At 41.4% G+C, this 18,833-nt stretch overlaps 1 protein-coding gene across 8 annotated transcripts in view; it reads left to right on the top strand.

Annotated features, from left to right (window-relative positions):
• The window catches only part of LEF1 (lymphoid enhancer binding factor 1), a 124,702-nt gene that overhangs the window by 95,687 nt on the left and 10,182 nt on the right, over positions 1-18,833 (top strand). For 5 of the 8 annotated variants that reach the window (XM_004380226.2, XM_004380224.2, XM_023734792.1 and 2 more), the window contains 3 exons: positions 5,995-6,102; positions 9,657-9,705; positions 10,360-10,400. In XM_004380226.2, coding sequence (XP_004380283.1) covers positions 5,995-6,102; positions 9,657-9,705; positions 10,360-10,394 — 192 coding nt within the window. In that variant the 3' untranslated portion in view covers positions 10,395-10,400. The remainder of the gene's footprint in view (positions 1-5,994; positions 6,103-9,656; positions 9,706-10,359; positions 10,401-18,833) is intronic. The other 3 variants (XM_004380225.2, XM_023734789.1, XM_023734791.1) reach the window with 1 other exon arrangement.

Genomic DNA, 18,833 nt, shown 5'->3' with positions numbered 1-18,833 from the left:
AGTCCTGCCTTACTAACACAACTGCCACCCATCCTCCCTCATTAACATCATAGAGGCAGGATTTACAATTTATAGGAAAACCACAGAATACCAGGAATCATGGCCCGGCCAAATTGATTTTTTGGGGTACATAATTCAATCCACGACACCGTGGTACTGCTTCATTAAAATCTGCACAAATTTAATTGTATATCAGGTGGTCATTGGAAACATTAGTACAACCACCAGGCACTACAGGAAGTGACCAAGGGCACAGGGTAGCATGGTCATAACCTTGGGGAGGGTTACACGATATAATGAATTGTAAACACGACTTAGCTTGCACTTGGCCATAGGAACCTTCCTGTAAATGACAACTGTTTTTACTATTCTCATTCTTTAAACAAATATTGGAGTCCTGGTGGCACAGCGGTTAAGGGCTCGGCTGCTAACCAGAAAGTTAGCAGTTTGAATCCACCAGCCACTCCTTGGAAACCCCGTGGGGCAGGTCTACTCTCTCCTATATTTATTATCTTTTATGTGCCAGATAGCATGCTAGACATTAGGTAGTAATTGCTAAATAAAATAGATACGGTCCTTGACTTCATACAGCTTAAATTTTAGTGACGGGATACAGATATTGGACAAAGAATTACCCAATAAACGCGTAATTAAAATTGTGAAGAATGCTGTGACTGTAAAGAACAAGCGTCTGTGAGAACGTATGGCATGGGAACATCATTTAGATTTGGAGGTTAGCGAAGGCCCCTCTGAGAAAGTAGTGTTTACGCTGAGACCTGAGAGGTGAGTAGGCATTGGCTGAGTGATCACTAGGAAGCATTGGACCCTTCCCAGGTGGAACAACTTGTGTACAGACTCTGAAGCAGGAAAGCACACAGCCCATTTAGATTGCTGCAGAAGGGCCTTTGGGGGACCAGCAGTGCTTCTGAATGAACCCTGGCAAACGGAGGTGGCCACTCCCTCCAAGACAGAAACCAGTCTGTTCTACCATGAAGCTTTAAATGGAGGAACGTATGTAGGCTAGAGAAGTCTTTATTCTAGAAAATATCAGTCTCTCATTCTTAAAGTGTCCACGTGCCAGGATGTTTGTTTTCTTTTATTTCTTCTTTCACCCATGCTAAGATGTTTTCCTGAGCACCTACCATGCTCTTGGCACTAGGCTACAACTAGCATAGATGCTGTTAAGGTTTCTTTATCCAACCACCAGCTAAAAGCGTGGACAGCCTTTCCAGGTACTTAGAGTTGAAACTTAGGTATCTAAAGAGTAGTGGAAAAGAAATTGAGTTATTCTGATATAAATTCTGTTTTCACTGTAATTACATTAAAATTTTGAAAATGCTTCATCTTAATTTGTTGATGTTCTTTATATATGTGTGATACCAGTTGCCACTGACTTGATTCCAACTCATGGCCACCCCATGCATGCAGAGTAGAACTGTGCTCCGTAGTGTTTTCACAGCTGTGACCTTTTGGATGTAGAGCACCAGGCCTTTCTTGCAAGGTGCCTCTGGGTGGACTCAGATCTCAAACCTTTTGGTCAGCAGGCAAGTGTTTCACTGTTTATGGTACCCAGGGGCTCCATGTGTGCAGGTAGCTTCTTAAATTGTGCCAGTGAGCATTTAGATCAGGAGGGTCTAATAACATTTGTGAAACCTAGAGGATCACGTTTTAGCTGTTGTGGATGACGATTTTTACTAGGTTTGTTAGAAACTTAATGAATTTGAACACTGGTAACAGAAAATATTCAGGAGGTTGCCAGTCTGTGTAAACAGGAGGGAAGCAGACCTTCTTTCATTATCGATTCCTGTTGGAAGGCCTAAAAAAACGCAGCTATTTCCAATCTGCAGGACTCCAGGGTTTCAGGGGTAGGGGGTGGTGGTAGATTATAGCTTTTTTGGTGTCCCGTGTGCAATGCTATATCTCCCTGTGGATTCTTAAACACTTAATAACAATAATTAACAATGATTTCCCAAGCCAGATCATAGCAGATGAGTGAGTCCCATCATCTCTGAAGAGCTCCACCTCAGAAGCTTAAAGGCTGATGATCATTTTCCCTGACCCTTTAAAAGAAGAAATCAGGAAGAGAAGGGTTGACATTTTTATTTCAGTGTGTGTAAAATCCTTAGCTTTTTCTTTTTCTTTTTCTTTTTTTTTTTTTTTTGAGTTAGAGGACCCCTGGCCCTGCAGCGGGAATTATCTTCCTGCTCAGGAGAGTAAGTGATGTGGAGATACGCTTCCTATTTTTTAAGGCACATTTCCAACAGTTGCTACTTTCTCAGCTCCCTTAACAGTCCCCAGATCAGAGCATGTGTCCTAAAGGATGGTTCTCATTTGAGGTCTCTCTCTGTCTTCCATTTGGACACCTGTTTCTGTTTATAGGTCTCTGAGATCTTTGATGAAGATCAGGTTTTCTATTCTTTCATACTTCCCTCTGGCAGGGCAGTTCTTGCTGGTTCTTTAAAGTTCCTGACTTTAAAATCATGACGTTTTACATTGGGATAATTAGAATTCTTAAAAGTGGATCCTAAATCCATCCCGGCACATTTTATTTTTTGAGTTTTATTCATTTTGACTGTATCTCTAAAATAGAAATGTTCATTAATAACAAGTTAGCCAAAGTTCTCTTCTTAGTTCCTATTATAGATAATAATAATAACTAATCTTATTTTAAAATAGGCTTTTTCTTTTCAGACTTTTTAGACTATTAACAGAAGTCTACTTATCGGAGATTTGTTTTCATGATTTCTCATCTTGGAACTGTATAAGCTTCCTCTAAAATGGATATTTCCCCCCTACAGCTTGATGAAACCTGGACAACAAAATTTGATTTTAAAGAAATTTAACTCTTAATTTTTCAGCAAAGGCAATAAAAAGGGCTTTTTATTCAGTTGGGTTTCCGAAATTCCATCTCTCTAGTCCGTACTAGATTTTATTTTTGTTCTTAATGCAAAACTTCAATACTATCGTTAAGTTTTAGTCTTTTTTGTGAGCTGGTTTTGTGCATTAGAAATATTTTATATGTCAAAACCTGTTGTATGTTTATAAACATATCAAGTCTCTAAAAGCAGCAGAAAATGCATGTAAATAGTTTAGTTTGTTCCCTGCTTTTCCTCCTTGCCTGTTGCTCAGTTTGTTTACTGGGGTCTTTTTGTCAACCTAAATTTTCAACTTAAACTGGAAAAAACCTGGCTGTTTGGGTAGAAGCTAGACCCAACCTTTATACGTATTTTGGGAGGTAAGTTTTATTTAAGATTTTAGGTTTTCTCAGCAAGTTATAGAGCTACCATAAATTACATAAAATTCTATAGATATATTTTAGTACTATAAGGAGCTGTGTAGATAGGGATCAATCTGCTTCTGTAAAGATTATAGCCTTGGAAACCCTATGGGGCAGTTCTACTCTGTCCTATAGGGTCGCTATGAGTCAGAATTGACTTGATGGCAATTGGAGTATACCCACTGCTGTTGATTCTGACTCATAGGGACCCTGTAGGATAGAGTAGAACAGCCTCATAGAGTTTCCAAGACTGTAATCTTTACGGAAGCAGACTGCCACATCCTTCTCCTGCAGAGCAGCCTGTGGGTTCGAACTACTGACATTTTGGTTAGCAGCCACGTGCTTTAACCATGGTGACACCAGGGCTTCTCAGTGGAGATATAGAGGGGGATGTTACTTGTCAAATGAACGAACAAACAAATTTTTAAAAGGAAGATTTCTATCCTTTCTTGTCTTCTTTTCCTGTTTCCTTTCTTTGGGAAAGACTTTGTCTCTTGCCAATCACGTTTTCTTAGCACCAGAGCTAACTCTGTAAATCCTGTCAGTCTCTTCTCACAAGAATCAGGGATGATTTTTCTATTGTATAGTTTGTTTTTCCCTCTAAATAGCTCTAGTTCTAAGTCAGGGCCTGAGATCAGAAAAGTTGCTGAAGTAGGAGAACCTTTCTTGCCTACTTCCACGGATTTCCACTGCTGCCCCAGACATGGCTGGTTGTCGTGCGTCTGATTTGTCTAATTGTGTTTACTCTTCTAGTGCTAGGAACTGTATCTCAGGTAAGTTTTTCAAGTTTTTCTTTTTTTCTGCCACCCGCCCCAACTTCTTTTTTAATAAAAGCAGATTACCTGATTAGCCTTTCGGCTCAGGCCAAGTCCTGCTATGTGACATGGTCTTTAACTTTCCAGTCAGCACTCTGAAAGCAATTAAAAAATAAATACTCTACCCTCTCTGACCAGAGTTCCGGCTTTACAGGGTCTTCCACAGGAAATGGCATCTGTTGCCTTGCCCATGGGCACCACGGTGCACCCTGCGGCTGGAGCCGAGGCTGGGATATAGGGGGAAGGTGCTGTGGTGCTTCTTTTGAGGGTGACTTGGGTTCTTGGTCTGTTGTCAGAGAAGAGCAGCAGGTGTTGCTGTTTTCTCAAGGATGGCTTCTCAGCCGTAGGTTAGGGGCTGAGGCGAAGGGGATGAGGGCCTCGATGTAGCCTCTTCTGCGAGATTTTTTTCTCTTTCATCAACCTCTTTCCCTTCCTCCCTTCCCAGCCCATCCATACTTTTTTTTTCCTTTTTTTTTTTTTAAACATTTTTTAAAAGAGATTAAAATCTAATGTGCAGGTCACAATGAATAGGAAGGGATCTCCTAACCTTTGATGGGAAGAAAATTCAAAGGGAAACTCCACACCCCAGAGCTGGGGAGAACAGGAGCAAGGAGGCTCCTGGCTGGAAACACACCCAGTGGAGGGCAGCGAGGCTTCGGGTGAGGTGGGCTGGCTGGGGCGGGGGTGGTCGTCTCTACCTCCTTCAACTATTGCCTCCTGAGTGATGGCCTCATGGGCAGTGGGTCCCCCAAGCCTATTGAATCCCCCCTGGATGATTCTGCTGGCAGATCCTGGCATTTGTGATGTTGGTAACAGGCTTGAAAACTGTCTCCAGGGCGCGTGGGGTGAGTCATACGGAAGAAAAAAAAAAAAAAAAAAAACGTTGCCATCAAGTCGATTCCGACTTGTAGCGACCCTATAGGACAGAGTAGAACTGCCCCATTAGGTTTCCGAGGAGCCACTGGTGGATTCAAACTGCCGACATTTTGGTTAGCAGCCGAGCTCTTAACCACTGCAAAACAGTGTGCAAATGTAAGCCCCTTAAAACCCCAAAGGGAGAGCTTGCCCACATAAGCTATTTTGCTACATATGATATATGTAAGTGTATCAGTTATGTAAAGGGGCAGTGAAGAATTGAAAGATACCAGTGGCTGCATTATCCAAATTAGATACAAAAATCTGAAGTTATAGATGGCAAAATAAACTTAGATACTGCTCCTTGCTTAAGGAAGGTCAAAACCGCAGCTATTAAGTGTGCCGCATGATTGTACAGGGTTTTCTGTGTTCTCCCTGTAGACAGTTAATGTTTATGTAAGTGTGAGAAGAGGCTGAAGAGGCTGAGACAGACTGACTTTTGATGTCTTGTTCTATAGACAGGATCATATGATGCGAGCTCATTATTTTTAAGGTTTCAGACTCTTCATATGACAGAATGAGTGTCCCTGTGAGGAGAGGGTGTATCTGTGTAAAAAAGACATCTGGAAATTATCACATTTTGCATAAATAAATGGTAGTTGGGCTGAGATATCAGAATGTGCTACAAACGAATCAAAAAGGGCTAAGTTGGGTGTTGAGGTTCACCAGTGAAAGTTCTTTTTAATTTATATTGGAAAAGAGCAAGGGTGGGTGACCGAGATCGTTTTACATTGGATACTTTGATTGACTTTGATGTGTTTCATGTGATATCGGAGAACAGGATAGAGGAACCGAAGTCTGAATTTCACTGTGGCCACCAGACTCCAAGTGGAATTCTGTAGCACTTGGTCTTCTGCCATTTACAAATAAATCAAAGTTTAAATGCTTCATATTTTCATTTTTTTAGTGTTGGAAACATGAAGTATATAATACTATTGCTATTTTGCTTGATTTTTCTTTTTTCTTCATTCTTCTTTTTTGTTTTAGTGGCACGCCCTCTCCCGTGAAGAGCAGGCTAAGTATTATGAATTAGCGCGGAAGGAAAGACAGCTACATATGCAGCTTTATCCAGGCTGGTCTGCAAGAGACAATTATGTAAGTCCCTCTGTATACTAGCCACTCTCCACTTTCACTCATTCTCCTTCCCAACTGCTTTCTGGAAGGAAATGTTTTTTGGATGTATACAGTGCTGGTGTTACTTACTGTTTTTGAAAGTTTAAAATAAACTTTGTAATAAAGCTTTCATGGATATACTGCATTATGAAAACTTAGAGCTATTATCTTTTTTTAGTTACAGATGGTAAGCTTTCTCAAAATAAAGCTTTTTTTAATTAAAAAAGAAAGTATCATTAAAATACTGGTGGAAAAGGTAAAAACAAAAACAAACATCTGCGGTCTCCCCATAGAATGGCAGCATTAGTAATAACTGCATTTCTTTCCGGATTTTTTTCTATGCATATGCTTTTATTTTTTACTTAAATATAAATGTGTCTGTACATACGTATACATTTTTGTCATGCTTCTTCCTTTTATTATATATAATAACCACTTTTCAAATTTATGGCATAGTGTTTGTAAGTATCCGTTTTCATGATGACACACACAGTACTCCATTCAGTGACCGTCATAATTTACTTAACCATTTTTTCCTGCTGTTGGACATTTCAGTTACTTTCTGTTTTTCATAATTGTAAGTAATCCTGCAGTGAACATATCTGTGCATAAGAAATGCTTTTCTGCATCCAGGACTATTATTTCTGTAAGATAAATTCGTAGTAGTAACTTGTTGCATTATAAAGGATATAAATATTTTAAGGCTTTTGAGAAATACTGTCAAATTGCTTTCCAAAAGGACTGTATATTTTACAATTCTTATAAGCAGTGTATTCACATCAGTGTTTTGCCACAGACTAATCAGAAGTAGGTAAAAAAATTTTTTTGTGTGTTCCATATTAATGTACCCTGATGTTTATCATGTATTTTATTCAAACGGAGTAGATACTATTCTATTTTTAAACTGTGCTTATTTTATGGACAAGATCTCCTTTTAATTTGCCAATTATTTTTATTAGTATAGAGTTTGAGCACCTGACTAAAGTAGTCTTGACACAGCAAAGAATATTTCTGAGGAAGTGTATTATAAATGATATATTGGAAGTTTTATCATATTCTATAGAGGGGAATAATTTTGACTATTTAAGCTTTGAAAATAATTTAAAAATTCAAAGATCATTCTCAAGTTCCATGTGAGACCAGCATTAGAAATGCCAGCTAGGAGAGTCTTAATTTAAGTGGAACTGTCCCATTAAGGAAGGACAACAGTGAAGCCATTATCAATACATAATTTAATGTGAGGCCATTGCTGTTGTTGCTACTGTGAGGCTCAAGTCCACACCGGAGACTGTGAGGAGACAATGTGTCTAAGGTTGTACATCCCATATAATAAGACACCAAAACCTTCTGAACACACATCTAAACTTAATTCTAGGAATTAGTTACACACTTTGTTTCTAATAACATGCTCTGAAGAAAAAATCACTTTACCTGGTAAGGATTTTAAGCTTAAACATAGGGTTCAGCTATAACATAGGAAGTGAAGTTTTCATGTATCAACAATGTACACGTTTTCATGGGTGAGATCAACCAAATAGAGCTTTTAAATTTAGTACTTAATGCTTGCCAGTATTACACATTATATATAATTTTGATGTTTCAAAATGTTTTTTACTACCTACGAATTTTGGTTTCTCTGTAAGTTGATTTTAATACATCCAAATGACTTAGGTCTTTGTGTCTATCATAAATGTAGGTTCTTTTCAACCACTGGTTTATATCTAGAATATAATGTAGGTTATTTCACAAAGGCAGTAGAGGTGTAATGCATCCTGCCACGGGCAGTTGCTGCCTGCCTGCTGTGTTTCTGGCATGTGCCAGGTGGCAGAGATGGGGTGCTAAGAGGTGTAGTCCTTGTAAGACACTCTGACAGATCGACAGCCATGTGGTCAGGGGCTCAGGGACACAGTCCATTACAGCATCTGTGAGGAGTTGCATTATGACGGTGAGCTCAGGGTTATGGGGGAGTATGGAAGAGCAGCCCCAGTTCTGCCTGGGGAGGGGTTGGGAAGCAGCATGAGGTAGAGAAGTTTCTTGAAAAGATAACACTTGACACAGGTGTTGAAGGGCAAATAGGAGTTCAGAGGAGAAAGTGAGGAAGAAGGTTTCAGACACATGAAACAAGCTCATAGCACTTTCTGGAAACCACAGTAATTCCATTTGAAGGGAAGATAGCAGATACTGTCCTAATTCAGGTTGGTCATTTACTGTTCATATAAGGTAATGCCCTATTAAAGTTATTTTTGAGGAGGAACTGGTTAGAAAAAAACCTGTTGCCGTTGAGTCGATTCTGACTCATAGTGACCCTATAGGACAGAGTAGGACCGCCCCATAGGGTTTCCAAAGAGTGGCTGGTAGATTCGAACTTCTGACCTTTGGGTTAGTAGTGGGAGCTCTCAGCCACTGAAAATAGAAAATTAGATCACAGTAAATGGAACCTACATGTTTACAGTGTGTTACTGAGAGCATTTTGAAATATATTTAAAATTGCATGCATCTACATGTTATCGTATGTGTTTTAAGAAGTAAGGTCCTTACTTGCCGGAAATAACTCTCCAAAATTATCTTTAGTTTCTTCAGGTTCTAGCTCGACTACCTCTTATTCTTGGTTCTGTCTTATCTGATGCCATGAGGGGCCATGAGTTCTCAGTAAACACCCTGGAACTTTTTAATTATTCAGCAGAATTCACAGTACGGGAGATTTATTTTGAACACTACAAAAGCAAGTTTTAAGTATTGGGGGATAAGAAAAGGAATGCCTCATGACGGGAGCTTTCCTTGAAGGGGTTTCTGTGGCTGAAGCCCTAGGATGGCTTGATCCTAGCAATGTCAGTACTGGTGACCTGAAACACGAAGCTACGGAGACAAAAGTTACAAAGGGATAAGAATTTATGTATTTCTTTCTCTTGCTCTCTGACTCTTTTTTTTCTTTTTTTTATTTATTTTTGATGGCAGTATATACGACCAAACATACAGCCATTCACACTCGATACATGAGCAGTTCAGTAACATTGGTTACATACTTCACATTGTGGCTGCATTCCCTCTACCTGCATTGTTTCATCATCATTAATGTAGGCTCTCTGCCACTTAAAAGTTCTCATCTGTGCTTTAGATTAACTGTTGTTCATCTAAATACTCATAGATAATTCTTTATAAGAGCCCTATGCTCGAGGCAAACATTCATTATTAATTAGGCTACCCTGCTGCTTAATTTAACACTGGCTTCATGAGTTTCAATGCAAGGTTTAAAGATTATTTCCATGCATTAGATTCAGAAGTTGCCCCAGTCTCAATGGATCCAGTAAGTCTGGTTTCTGTATGCGTTTGAAGTTGTGTTCCACACTTTTCCTCCTTTTGATCAGGATCCAGCTATTGGTCTGACTCTGTTTCTAGATAGAGATGGTAAGGAGAGAGAAAGAGACAATGAGCCATTTTTGTCTTTTCATCGACCACTTGCCTGTACTTCCATATCACCTTCCTTAGTGTATCTGCAGTACAGTCTATGACTTGACGGTATGCCTGTCTTCTTCCAGGGTAAGAAAAAGAAGAGGAAGAGAGAGAAGCTACAGGAATCTACATCAGGTAGGCACCTTGTGACTTCCCAGTTAATTCTTATGCTCCTGACCCCTTTTAAAGTAGTCTGCATCTTTCTACACACTGCTTTTTTCTCTTCACGTGTGTTACTTTAACTCCGCTCTTCTTCCTGAAATTCTTTAAACATTTTTTTAAAAGATCTTCCTTTTAAATGTGACTGCGTGAAGATACAGCTAAAGACTCCTTTCCCAAACCCTGTTCTCAGAAAATCCTGCTTGTTAACTGTGGTTGATTATTTTTCTCTTCTGTTGTCTGACCGTGTTCTCTGCTTTAACATGCCTGCTTTCTTTCTACTTGCACAACTCCTTAGAAATATCATTTTTATGATGATTATACAGTATGCTACTTTGTATCCCCCTTGAGAATCTTTTCTGTGATTTAGATTTTTTTTTTTAAATGTAAAACATGACGATCAGGTTTATCTTTCTTGAGATTAATTCAAAACATCAGTGAGGTCCTATTTATCTCTCTTTTTTTTTCATGAAAATAAGACCACTACTTGTACTGCACAAATAAAAATGGCTGGTATAAGAACCACAAAAAGTACAGCAAACAAGTCCACATGATGTTGTAGCTACTACGTATTTGGAATGTACAAAAACCTCTTCAATAAAAATTTGTTAAAGACACAATTTTCTGCAGGTACAGGTCCAAGAATGACAGCTGCCTACATCTGAAACATGGTAAGAACGACTCTCTAGTCCTACGGCTGACATTAGTTATAACAAGAGACACTTGCTTGTGAATCTTCTTGCTCACATTAGTTCCATTCACCATTGCCCTGTAATGAGGAGAACTCCACCAAAATTGAATTAGTGCTTTTATAAATCTGATGGTTTTTATACCGGCTATGTACTTGCAATATAATGTGCTTTTATCTCTTCTCTTCTTCCCCTTTTGCCCTTCGTTCTTTCTCCACTCCCTTTTCCCTAGCTGTTTTTTCTCAACCATTCCTTATTGATCAGCAGCAAATCTGTCCACCGACAGAAATGATGAAAGCAGTACGCAAAATGCCATCTTCCTCTATGAACCCAGGGGTAGGTTTGAGGAGCATGTTCTAGCCCAGAGCTCAGAAATTTTGCTCCGTAGAGACTTTGTCTTAATTGAGAGATGATGCGTAGACACTTAGAAAGTAATTCATTGGTTTCTAGTGAGAAAGAAAGATGTGCTGTGTATTTTTCTGTTATTATTAGAATTATGGCACGGGCACTTATTTGATTAACTGTAGTTCTACTATCAAGTATTTCCCTTTACTGGTAACCTTTGCTAGATCTCACTCTAGTATTTAAAAGTAATATTTATTTTATTTCTTCGTACTATCATTCTTTTATTTTTGACCTGGCTTCATAAATTAAGATTTGGTCTTTGAGCTCTGCATTCACTGTGTGTCTACATCTTCTGTAGTCACAGTCCTTCTTAACAGACTTACCTTTGGTTCTACTCTCGCTCTAGGAACCCAGGTGCAGTTGGTCAGCAAGTCCTGTCAGACCTACCTTCTGGTCAGCCTTGAGTCTTTCCTCTCAGACTCATTCCCATGCCACAGCCCTGGCTCCGGTGCTCAAACTTTCCATCTGGATTATTGTAATGGCTGACAGATGACTCTCCTGCCTGCAGACTTGCTTTCTTCCAGTTCATCCTTGCTTTTCTCCCTTAGGGTTTTCTGAAACACAAGTGGATTATGTCACTTCCCTTAAAAGTAGTCAGTGCTTTTGTCATTGCCTAGAGGCAAACCACTTAGCGTGGATCTGCCCCCTACCCTCTCCTCACAGTTTCACCTGTGGTCACTTGTGATTCTCTGCCTCTCCTTACCTCCAGCTTAGCCCTTATGGATCCTATGCTCAGTTCAAACAAAAGTATTACCAGCCAGCTCCCCAAAGAGATGGAGGGGCTGCTCCGTGTGCTTGGAAAGCCCGCCTCCCCGCCTAGGGGATGGAAGATAGCTGTGCAGCCTTCCTTAGGAGAAGAGCATTTGTCTGCAGGCCATTTGGTTCAGCTTGAACCAGATGACCCCTACCTACAGAATCTTCAGTCCATAGTTTTGAGCTAAAATTTCAACGGATACTCCCAAAGGAGCCAGCAGAGATTTTGGAACCAAACAGATCTGAATTGTAAATCAGCAGCTTGCCTGGGCAGCCTCCTTCAGCTTTTTAACCTTTATTTTTTCTCATCTGTAAAATGGGAATACAGACACCTACCACCTATGGTTGTTTATGTCTAATATATGCCTAGCCTAGTGTCTGACACAAAATTGGAGCCCAAAAGTGTTATCCCCTTCTTCCCTCCACCCCTCATTGGGAGCTAACTCAGTGACCATCTCCTCTGTGAAACGTTCCTGGTCTTTACTGAGATCCCCAGGTTTTGCAGAATCCCACTGTGGTGTCATGATCTCCAAACTCCTCTAAACTAATGCTGAGTGGCAGGCTTCTCTCCAAGTGAAGGGAGGATCATCCTTTCATGCAGGTGACCGAACAGTGTATCAGAAAAATAATATCATGGTAGGCAATGTCCATATATAATTAAACTTAATGGCTATTAATTGAAGACCTTCTCAGAGCTGGCCCCCAGGCATGGCTATTGGGAACATGGAACCTTCCCCCTAGAGGCTCACGACGTCATCGCAGAGCTGTTTCTAGTAACAAGCATATGCACACGCTGTTTGTAGTCTTTGTTCCTTGTTGTGTTCCATGAATGTTGTCCTTTTAGTTAACTGACAGTGTGGGCCGCAGATCCTTCTTAACACCCTTACCTCTAAACAGAAAGCCCTCCGAAGTGCAATGTGCTAAAGACCAGCATTCATCGATTTACTGCAGCTTCTGTTTGCACCAAAATCTTTAAAGGTGTCTACTCCTATTAAAAATCATTCAGAATGTCTTGCTGTGCTGCAGAGTTTGGTGTGTGAATTAGTGTCCTTAATGATGGAGAATCTCAATCTTATGTTCTCCACTCTTTAACATTAGATAGTATTTTAGATGTAGAAAATTAGCTGGAGTCTATTCTTATCCTAGGATGTATCCCAAACAGCTATCAGCTATCACGTTGCTTTGTTGTCATTCTTTTTTTTTTAAAGGTTAAGGTGTCCTCGGAGCCCTGGTGGCACAGTGGTTAAGAGCTTGGCTGCTAACCAGAAGGTTGGCAGTTCTACCCTGCCCCATAGGGTCGCTATGAGTCAGAATCGACTCGATGGTAATGGGTTGCAGGTCAAGGTGTCCTCACCACTATGCTAGAAAAAACGAAATCCATTGCCATCAGGTTGAATCCGACTCTTAGCGACCCTATAGGACAGAGTAGAACAGCCCCGTAGGGTTTCCAAGGCTATAAATCTTTACGGGAGCAGACTGCCACATCTTTCTCCCACGGAGCGGCTGGTGTGTTCGAACTGCTGACCTTTCCATTAGGAGCCAAGTGCTTAACCACTGTACCACCAGGGCGCCTCTAGAAAAACAAAACAAAACTAAGTTGCCCCTCCACCCCGCCCCCGAAAAAAGCCCTCATCAAGCCACCCAGCCGGCTGGAGAGGCTCCAGTTGGTTGAGCTTCACTTAATCAAGGTCTTTAGTGTTACTGTCCCCCTCACTCCTGGATGAGTCACACAGCCTTTGAAGTCACCGTCCTCCAGACTGTCCTGTTTTGGAGAGCAGAACTGGCAGTCGCTTGAGGAGAGTTATGGAGCAGAGAGGAGCTCAGATGCACATTCATCAAGATTTCAGTAGATGGGTCATGGTAATCTTCCTGTTGTGCCGGCCACCGCCTGCCCCGCCCCTTTTATTTTAGGACTTCAGAAACTTTTCTGTATGTGTAGCAGTTGATTTGTCAGTCCTCATTCAGCGTTTATTGACTACCTAAGAAATGCGAGGTAGAGTCCTGGGACCTGGAAATAAACAGTGTTGAAGAAGGTTGCTACTGCATCAGTGCTGACATCACTATGGGACTTGGTGATAAAATGAACAAGAAAATATAAGTGCTGTAATAAAAACAAAGCTAAGGGTGACAGGTGGTCAGGAAAGGCCCCTCTGAGGTGGTGACACTTGATAATAAGCCTTGTTATCCCTGAAAAATGGAGCGGTGTTCTGTGCATGGTTCTGGAACAGAGCAGTGGCAGAGAAGTGAAAGTCAGGGCAACTGGCCTTGTGTTGTAGAAAGAGCCCAGGCTGGGAATGAGGCCATCTGGATTCTCAAGTGGACCCTTGCGTGAACTGCCGGGCCCAGGGCAGGTTGTTTAAAGCCTCCAGACCTCTGGCTCCTGGGGGTGTGATGAGTATGACATGAAAGGATTGTACGTGATGGCCTCATAAGATCTCCCATCTGCTTCCCTCATAGTCCGACTGCTAGTCTGCTCGCCTCTTCTTGGTCTGCACTGCCTCCCAGTGTTCTTAAACGGATTTGGGTTTGTGTCTCATTTACCCGTTTGTCATCGCCTTTCTGTGTCAGCGTGGTTCTGTAAGACTGTCTGTATCATCTTGAAAACAGCTTGCACACAATGTGGCTGTTCTGCCAATTCCTGTACAGATCATCTCTTGCCTCTGCCTTCTGCTCACCAGGGTCACACTAGTGTGGACATCACCTTAGAAACAGGCTGAAGAAGAGCCCTTAGCCAGAAGAGAGAAAATATTTTATTAGAACTAGTCCTACAAAGAGTGTGATGTAAAATCTCACACAGCTGCTTTTCAGCCCTTACTCTTTTCTCTCTTTTTAAAAAGTGTTAGCTAGATCCTTCCCTCGTGTTCCTCTCTTCATGAAGTGATAGTAAAAACACACGGTGCCCAGGCAGAGAAGAGACCATGGCTCCAACATGAAGAGATTCTTTGGGAGCGTTTATCCCTCGTACGGACACAGTGAAATTTAACACCATCTTTGTGTTTGTAAAGAAAATTCTTATTAAGTTAGATCTTTGGGCTCAGACTTCCATGTATGTAGCTCAGATGCTGGAAAGCTCCCATTACTCCATTACTCCGGACTGTTGTGGAAGAATGAAGTGTAAGGAAAAGGACCCGCTAATAAGGAAAAGACTCTTCTCGGTGACCAAAAAAGCCCTCGAAAAACGTGTGCTTCTATGCCATAAAAAATAAATGAGTTTCATCCAATGCTTTCATTTTTTGGTGGGAAATACCACTGTAGTTGCCTCATGAAGCCAACATAGAAATTGGCCCCTTAAGAAGTTCTGCATACACCCAGCTGTGTTCCTGCCTCCTGTGCATTTCCACTTTTGTGCATTATAAGTGTATTCACTCTGGTGAAATCAAGTGTAAACAAAGAGGTTAGCATTAATCTAGACTCAACACTGTGCAGCAACTTTTAGGATAATTGGAAATGGGATCCACAGAAAAGCCATTCCCTCAGGTTGGAGATGATTCCCAAGCTGTGGGGTTTTCGGGATAGAAAGCCAAATTAATCCCTGGCTTTTTTGAGTAACTTGTCACTGTGAGAAGGCTGGGATCCTGGGCCTCAGGGAATTTCTCCTGGGTCCACCTGGGAGGCCAGTGTCATAAAGGCCAAGCATATCTTTATTCCCTCTGCAAACATCTACTGAGGACTTCTCCTGCAAGTCAAAGAACTGGGTTAGGCAGTGGGGGTACTTGCCAAATGATAGACCCTGCCCCTTCCTGGAGGAACTCACAGTTTAAGGAGATACAGACATATGAATGGGAAATTATAAAATAATACGTTACATGCTGTGAAGGAGATGCATACAGGACACTATGTAAAAGTAAAGAAAACCAAACTTGTTCAAGTAGACTTGACTTATAGTAACTTTCTACGACAGAGTAGAACTGCCCCATAGGGTTTTCAAGGCTGTAAATCTTTTTGGAAGCAGACCGCCTCATCTCCCATGGAGTGGCTGGTGGGTTTAAACTGCTGTCCTTTCAGTTAGCAGCCAAGCGCTTAACCGCTGTGCCACCAGGGCTCCCTGATTTATATACTTGTTTTTACTAGCCCTGGTGGTGCAGTGGTTAAGCAGTCAGTTGCTAGCCAAAAGATCATCAGTTCGAATCCACCAGCTGCTCCTTAGAAATCCTATGGGGCAGTTCTGCTTTGTCCTATAGGGTTGCTATGAGTCGGAATCAACTCAATGGCAATGGGTTTGGTCTGGTTATGTGAATCAGAGGTAGATCAAGGTAGGCTTCCTGGAGTAGACAACACTTGAGCTAACAGGTCAGTGAGGGAATTCTTGGGTTGGATAGAATAGTGATTGAGTTGCTGTGAGTTTCCAGTATGGATACATACTTGTTTTAGAATATATAACATCTCAAAAGTCTGTCAGAGATCACAGATGATCATCAAATGCTGAACTTCCATTTCTTCCTGACTTAATCAGGATTCATAAGAAATTAAAGAAGCAAAGAAATAGAAATTTTGTAAAGCTAGTGAAAATTCACTATGAGTTTACTAATTTAAAAACAAATTTAAAAATTAGCTTATTAATTCATTTTTACTTTAACAAAACAAAAAGGCCCACCATCTTACGATTATATATATATATATATATATATGTATATAGGAAAAGTTATTTTTAGATGTGTTCCCTTTGATTATGTAATATCAAAGAGCTAGTTTAAAAGTAGACAAAAGCTATCTTTTGGAAAGAAACCTCTGTGGTTCAGCACACACGTATACAGAGACACACACACATACCCACACGCCCTCCTGTGTAGACGTGCAGACACACCAGACACACACACACAGTCACCATGTTTTTGGCTTTGGCATAATCTTTATCTGGTTGTTGTTAGGTGCCGTCGAGTCAGTTCCGACTCCTAGCGACCCTGTGTACAACAGAACAAAACCCCGCCCAGTCCTGCGCCATCCTCACAGTTGAGTAATGCCTGAGCCCATTGTTGCAGACACTGTGTCAATCCATCTTGTCGAGGGTCTTCCTCTTTTTCGCTGACCCTGTACTTTACCAAGCATGATGTCCTCCTTCAGGGACTGATCCCTTCTGATAATATGTCCAAAGTATGTGACACGTAGTCTCGCCATCCTTGCTTCTAAGGAACATTCTGGCTGTACTTCTTCCAAGACAGATTTGTTCGTTCTTTTGGCAGTCCATAGCATAGTCAGTATTATTCACTAGTACCACAATGCAAAGGCGTTAGTTCTTCTTCGGTATTCCTTCCTTATTCATCATCCAGCTTTCACATGTACATGAGATGATTGAAAACACCATGGCTTGGGTCAGGCGCACCTTAGTCTTTAAGGTGACATCTTTGCTTTTTAGCACTTTAAAGAGGTCTTTTGGAGCAGATTTGCCCAATGCAATGTGCCTTTTGATTTCGTAACTGCTGCTTCCATGGGTGTTGATTGTGGATCTGAGTAAAATCTTTATCTTAGTTACTTGCTAAAATAAATGAAGAGTTAAATCGTGTTTTTTACTCAGTAAAAACTTTATTTCCCTGTGGCCCAGAGGGGTATGGGAGAGGTCATTGTTAGTGGAGTATAGATCAACCAAAAGCAAGCTGCCGTCAAGTCAGCTCCGACTCTTGATGGCCCCATGTGCGTCAGAGTAGAACTGTGCTCCATAGGATTTCAGCGGCTGATCTTTTGGAAGTAGATCACCAGGGCTTTTTTCTGAAGTGCCTCTGAGTGGATTTGAACCTCCAGCCTTTCAGTTAGCAGCTGAGCACATTTGCAACCACAGTGCTTAGATTTAGATCTTTAAAAAAATATGTTTCCAGCTTGTCATTGATGATAGTGTTTTAGATCCTCCAGAGGTGACTAAGGTTGGGAACTTGGCACTCCTGGGTCCTGTGAAGCTTTCCAAGGCCCTCTTCCAGGACTCTCCTTGAGACCCAGCTGCACAGGTGGCTGTGGATTCCACAAGACTCTCCTGTATCCTTAAATCTTCCTCTCTCCTTCCCAACAGGGTTGACTTCCCAACAGGGTTGACCAGGTGCAGAGTGAGGATAGAGACAAGACTGGTGGTAGGACTGGGTCCCTGAAGGTCTTCTAGGAGCCTTGCCTGAATCCCAGGATTTATCCCTTTCATCTTAGAGTCAGGGAACACTAAATATTTTTCACAGTCTTGTTGAGACATTATTTCATATAATTTTTGAAGTTCACTCTGGTGAGCTTGACATCTTTGCCTAGCTCTTGCTCTGAGCTCTCTTCCACAAGTCCAAATATAGTCACCATATTAAGTTATCAATAAGCTTCTGGGTATTTGCTTCTGGGTTGGCATGTCTATTAGAAAACAAAGCCAAGCTATTTAAAAATATCAAAATAAAAAGCAAGTTGGAGGCAGCTAGAGAAATCTTGATTCTTGTTCAAAGACCAAAGGTAAACAACTAAGACTTGGACCAACTAGAAGAAACTACGGCATCTGGTTTTTCATTCTTCATCGTTTTCGTAACAGACTTGGGGACTTTTTGTAACACACTTAGAAAGCCCCTGACCAAGAATCATTACTAAACAAACAGAAGATGCAGGGAAGCCTGAAGCCTGGAGGTGGGTGGCCGTCAGATTGTAGAGGATCCAGTATCTCACAGCAGCAGCAGTGCGTAAGACATCTCAACTCGTTGCCATCGAGTCGATTCTGACCCATAGCGACCGTATGGGACAGAGTAGAACTTGCTCCATATGGTTTCCAAGGAGCGGCTGGTGGATTCGAACTGCCCACCTTTTGGTTAGCAGCCGAGCTCTTAACCACTGCGCCAGCACAACAACATGTAGTGGGGAAATAGCACCCTGCTCAGCACCGTCTCAGAGCTTGGCCCGTGATGGTCCTTTGAATGAAGCCACAGTCCTTTGAGTGACCACCTGCCTACCATGTTACCGCAGCAGTTAGAGTCTGATAAAAAACTGCTGGCATGTTATTTGTTTTATGTGGGACCGCAAGTTCACACTTCCAGGACGTGGAGGTCTTCACGGCCTAGAGAGGCTCACACATGGCACCTTCCCTGGGAATGTTCCTGTCTAAGGTGATGGTCTGCCCGTGTCTTCCTTCCTTCTCTTTTTATGTCTGTGACCACAAATCCCTGAAAAACTTCAACTTATAGGGAATTCAAAATGCGATGACACTTGAGTACAGTATTCCTTACTAAGGGTCCCTTAGTAAGAACATTCAATAAGAAGATTCCAGACCTCTGACAGATCAGGCTTGGTCACACTGTCTTAAATACAGAT

The sequence above is a fragment of the Trichechus manatus genome, unplaced genomic scaffold (genome assembly GCF_000243295.1).
Source record: "Trichechus manatus latirostris isolate Lorelei unplaced genomic scaffold, TriManLat1.0 scaffold00071, whole genome shotgun sequence".
Classification (NCBI taxonomy): domain Eukaryota; kingdom Metazoa; phylum Chordata; class Mammalia; order Sirenia; family Trichechidae; genus Trichechus; species Trichechus manatus.
Note: the sequence above shows the minus strand (reverse complement) of the source record. Positions and strands in the feature narration are given on the sequence as shown.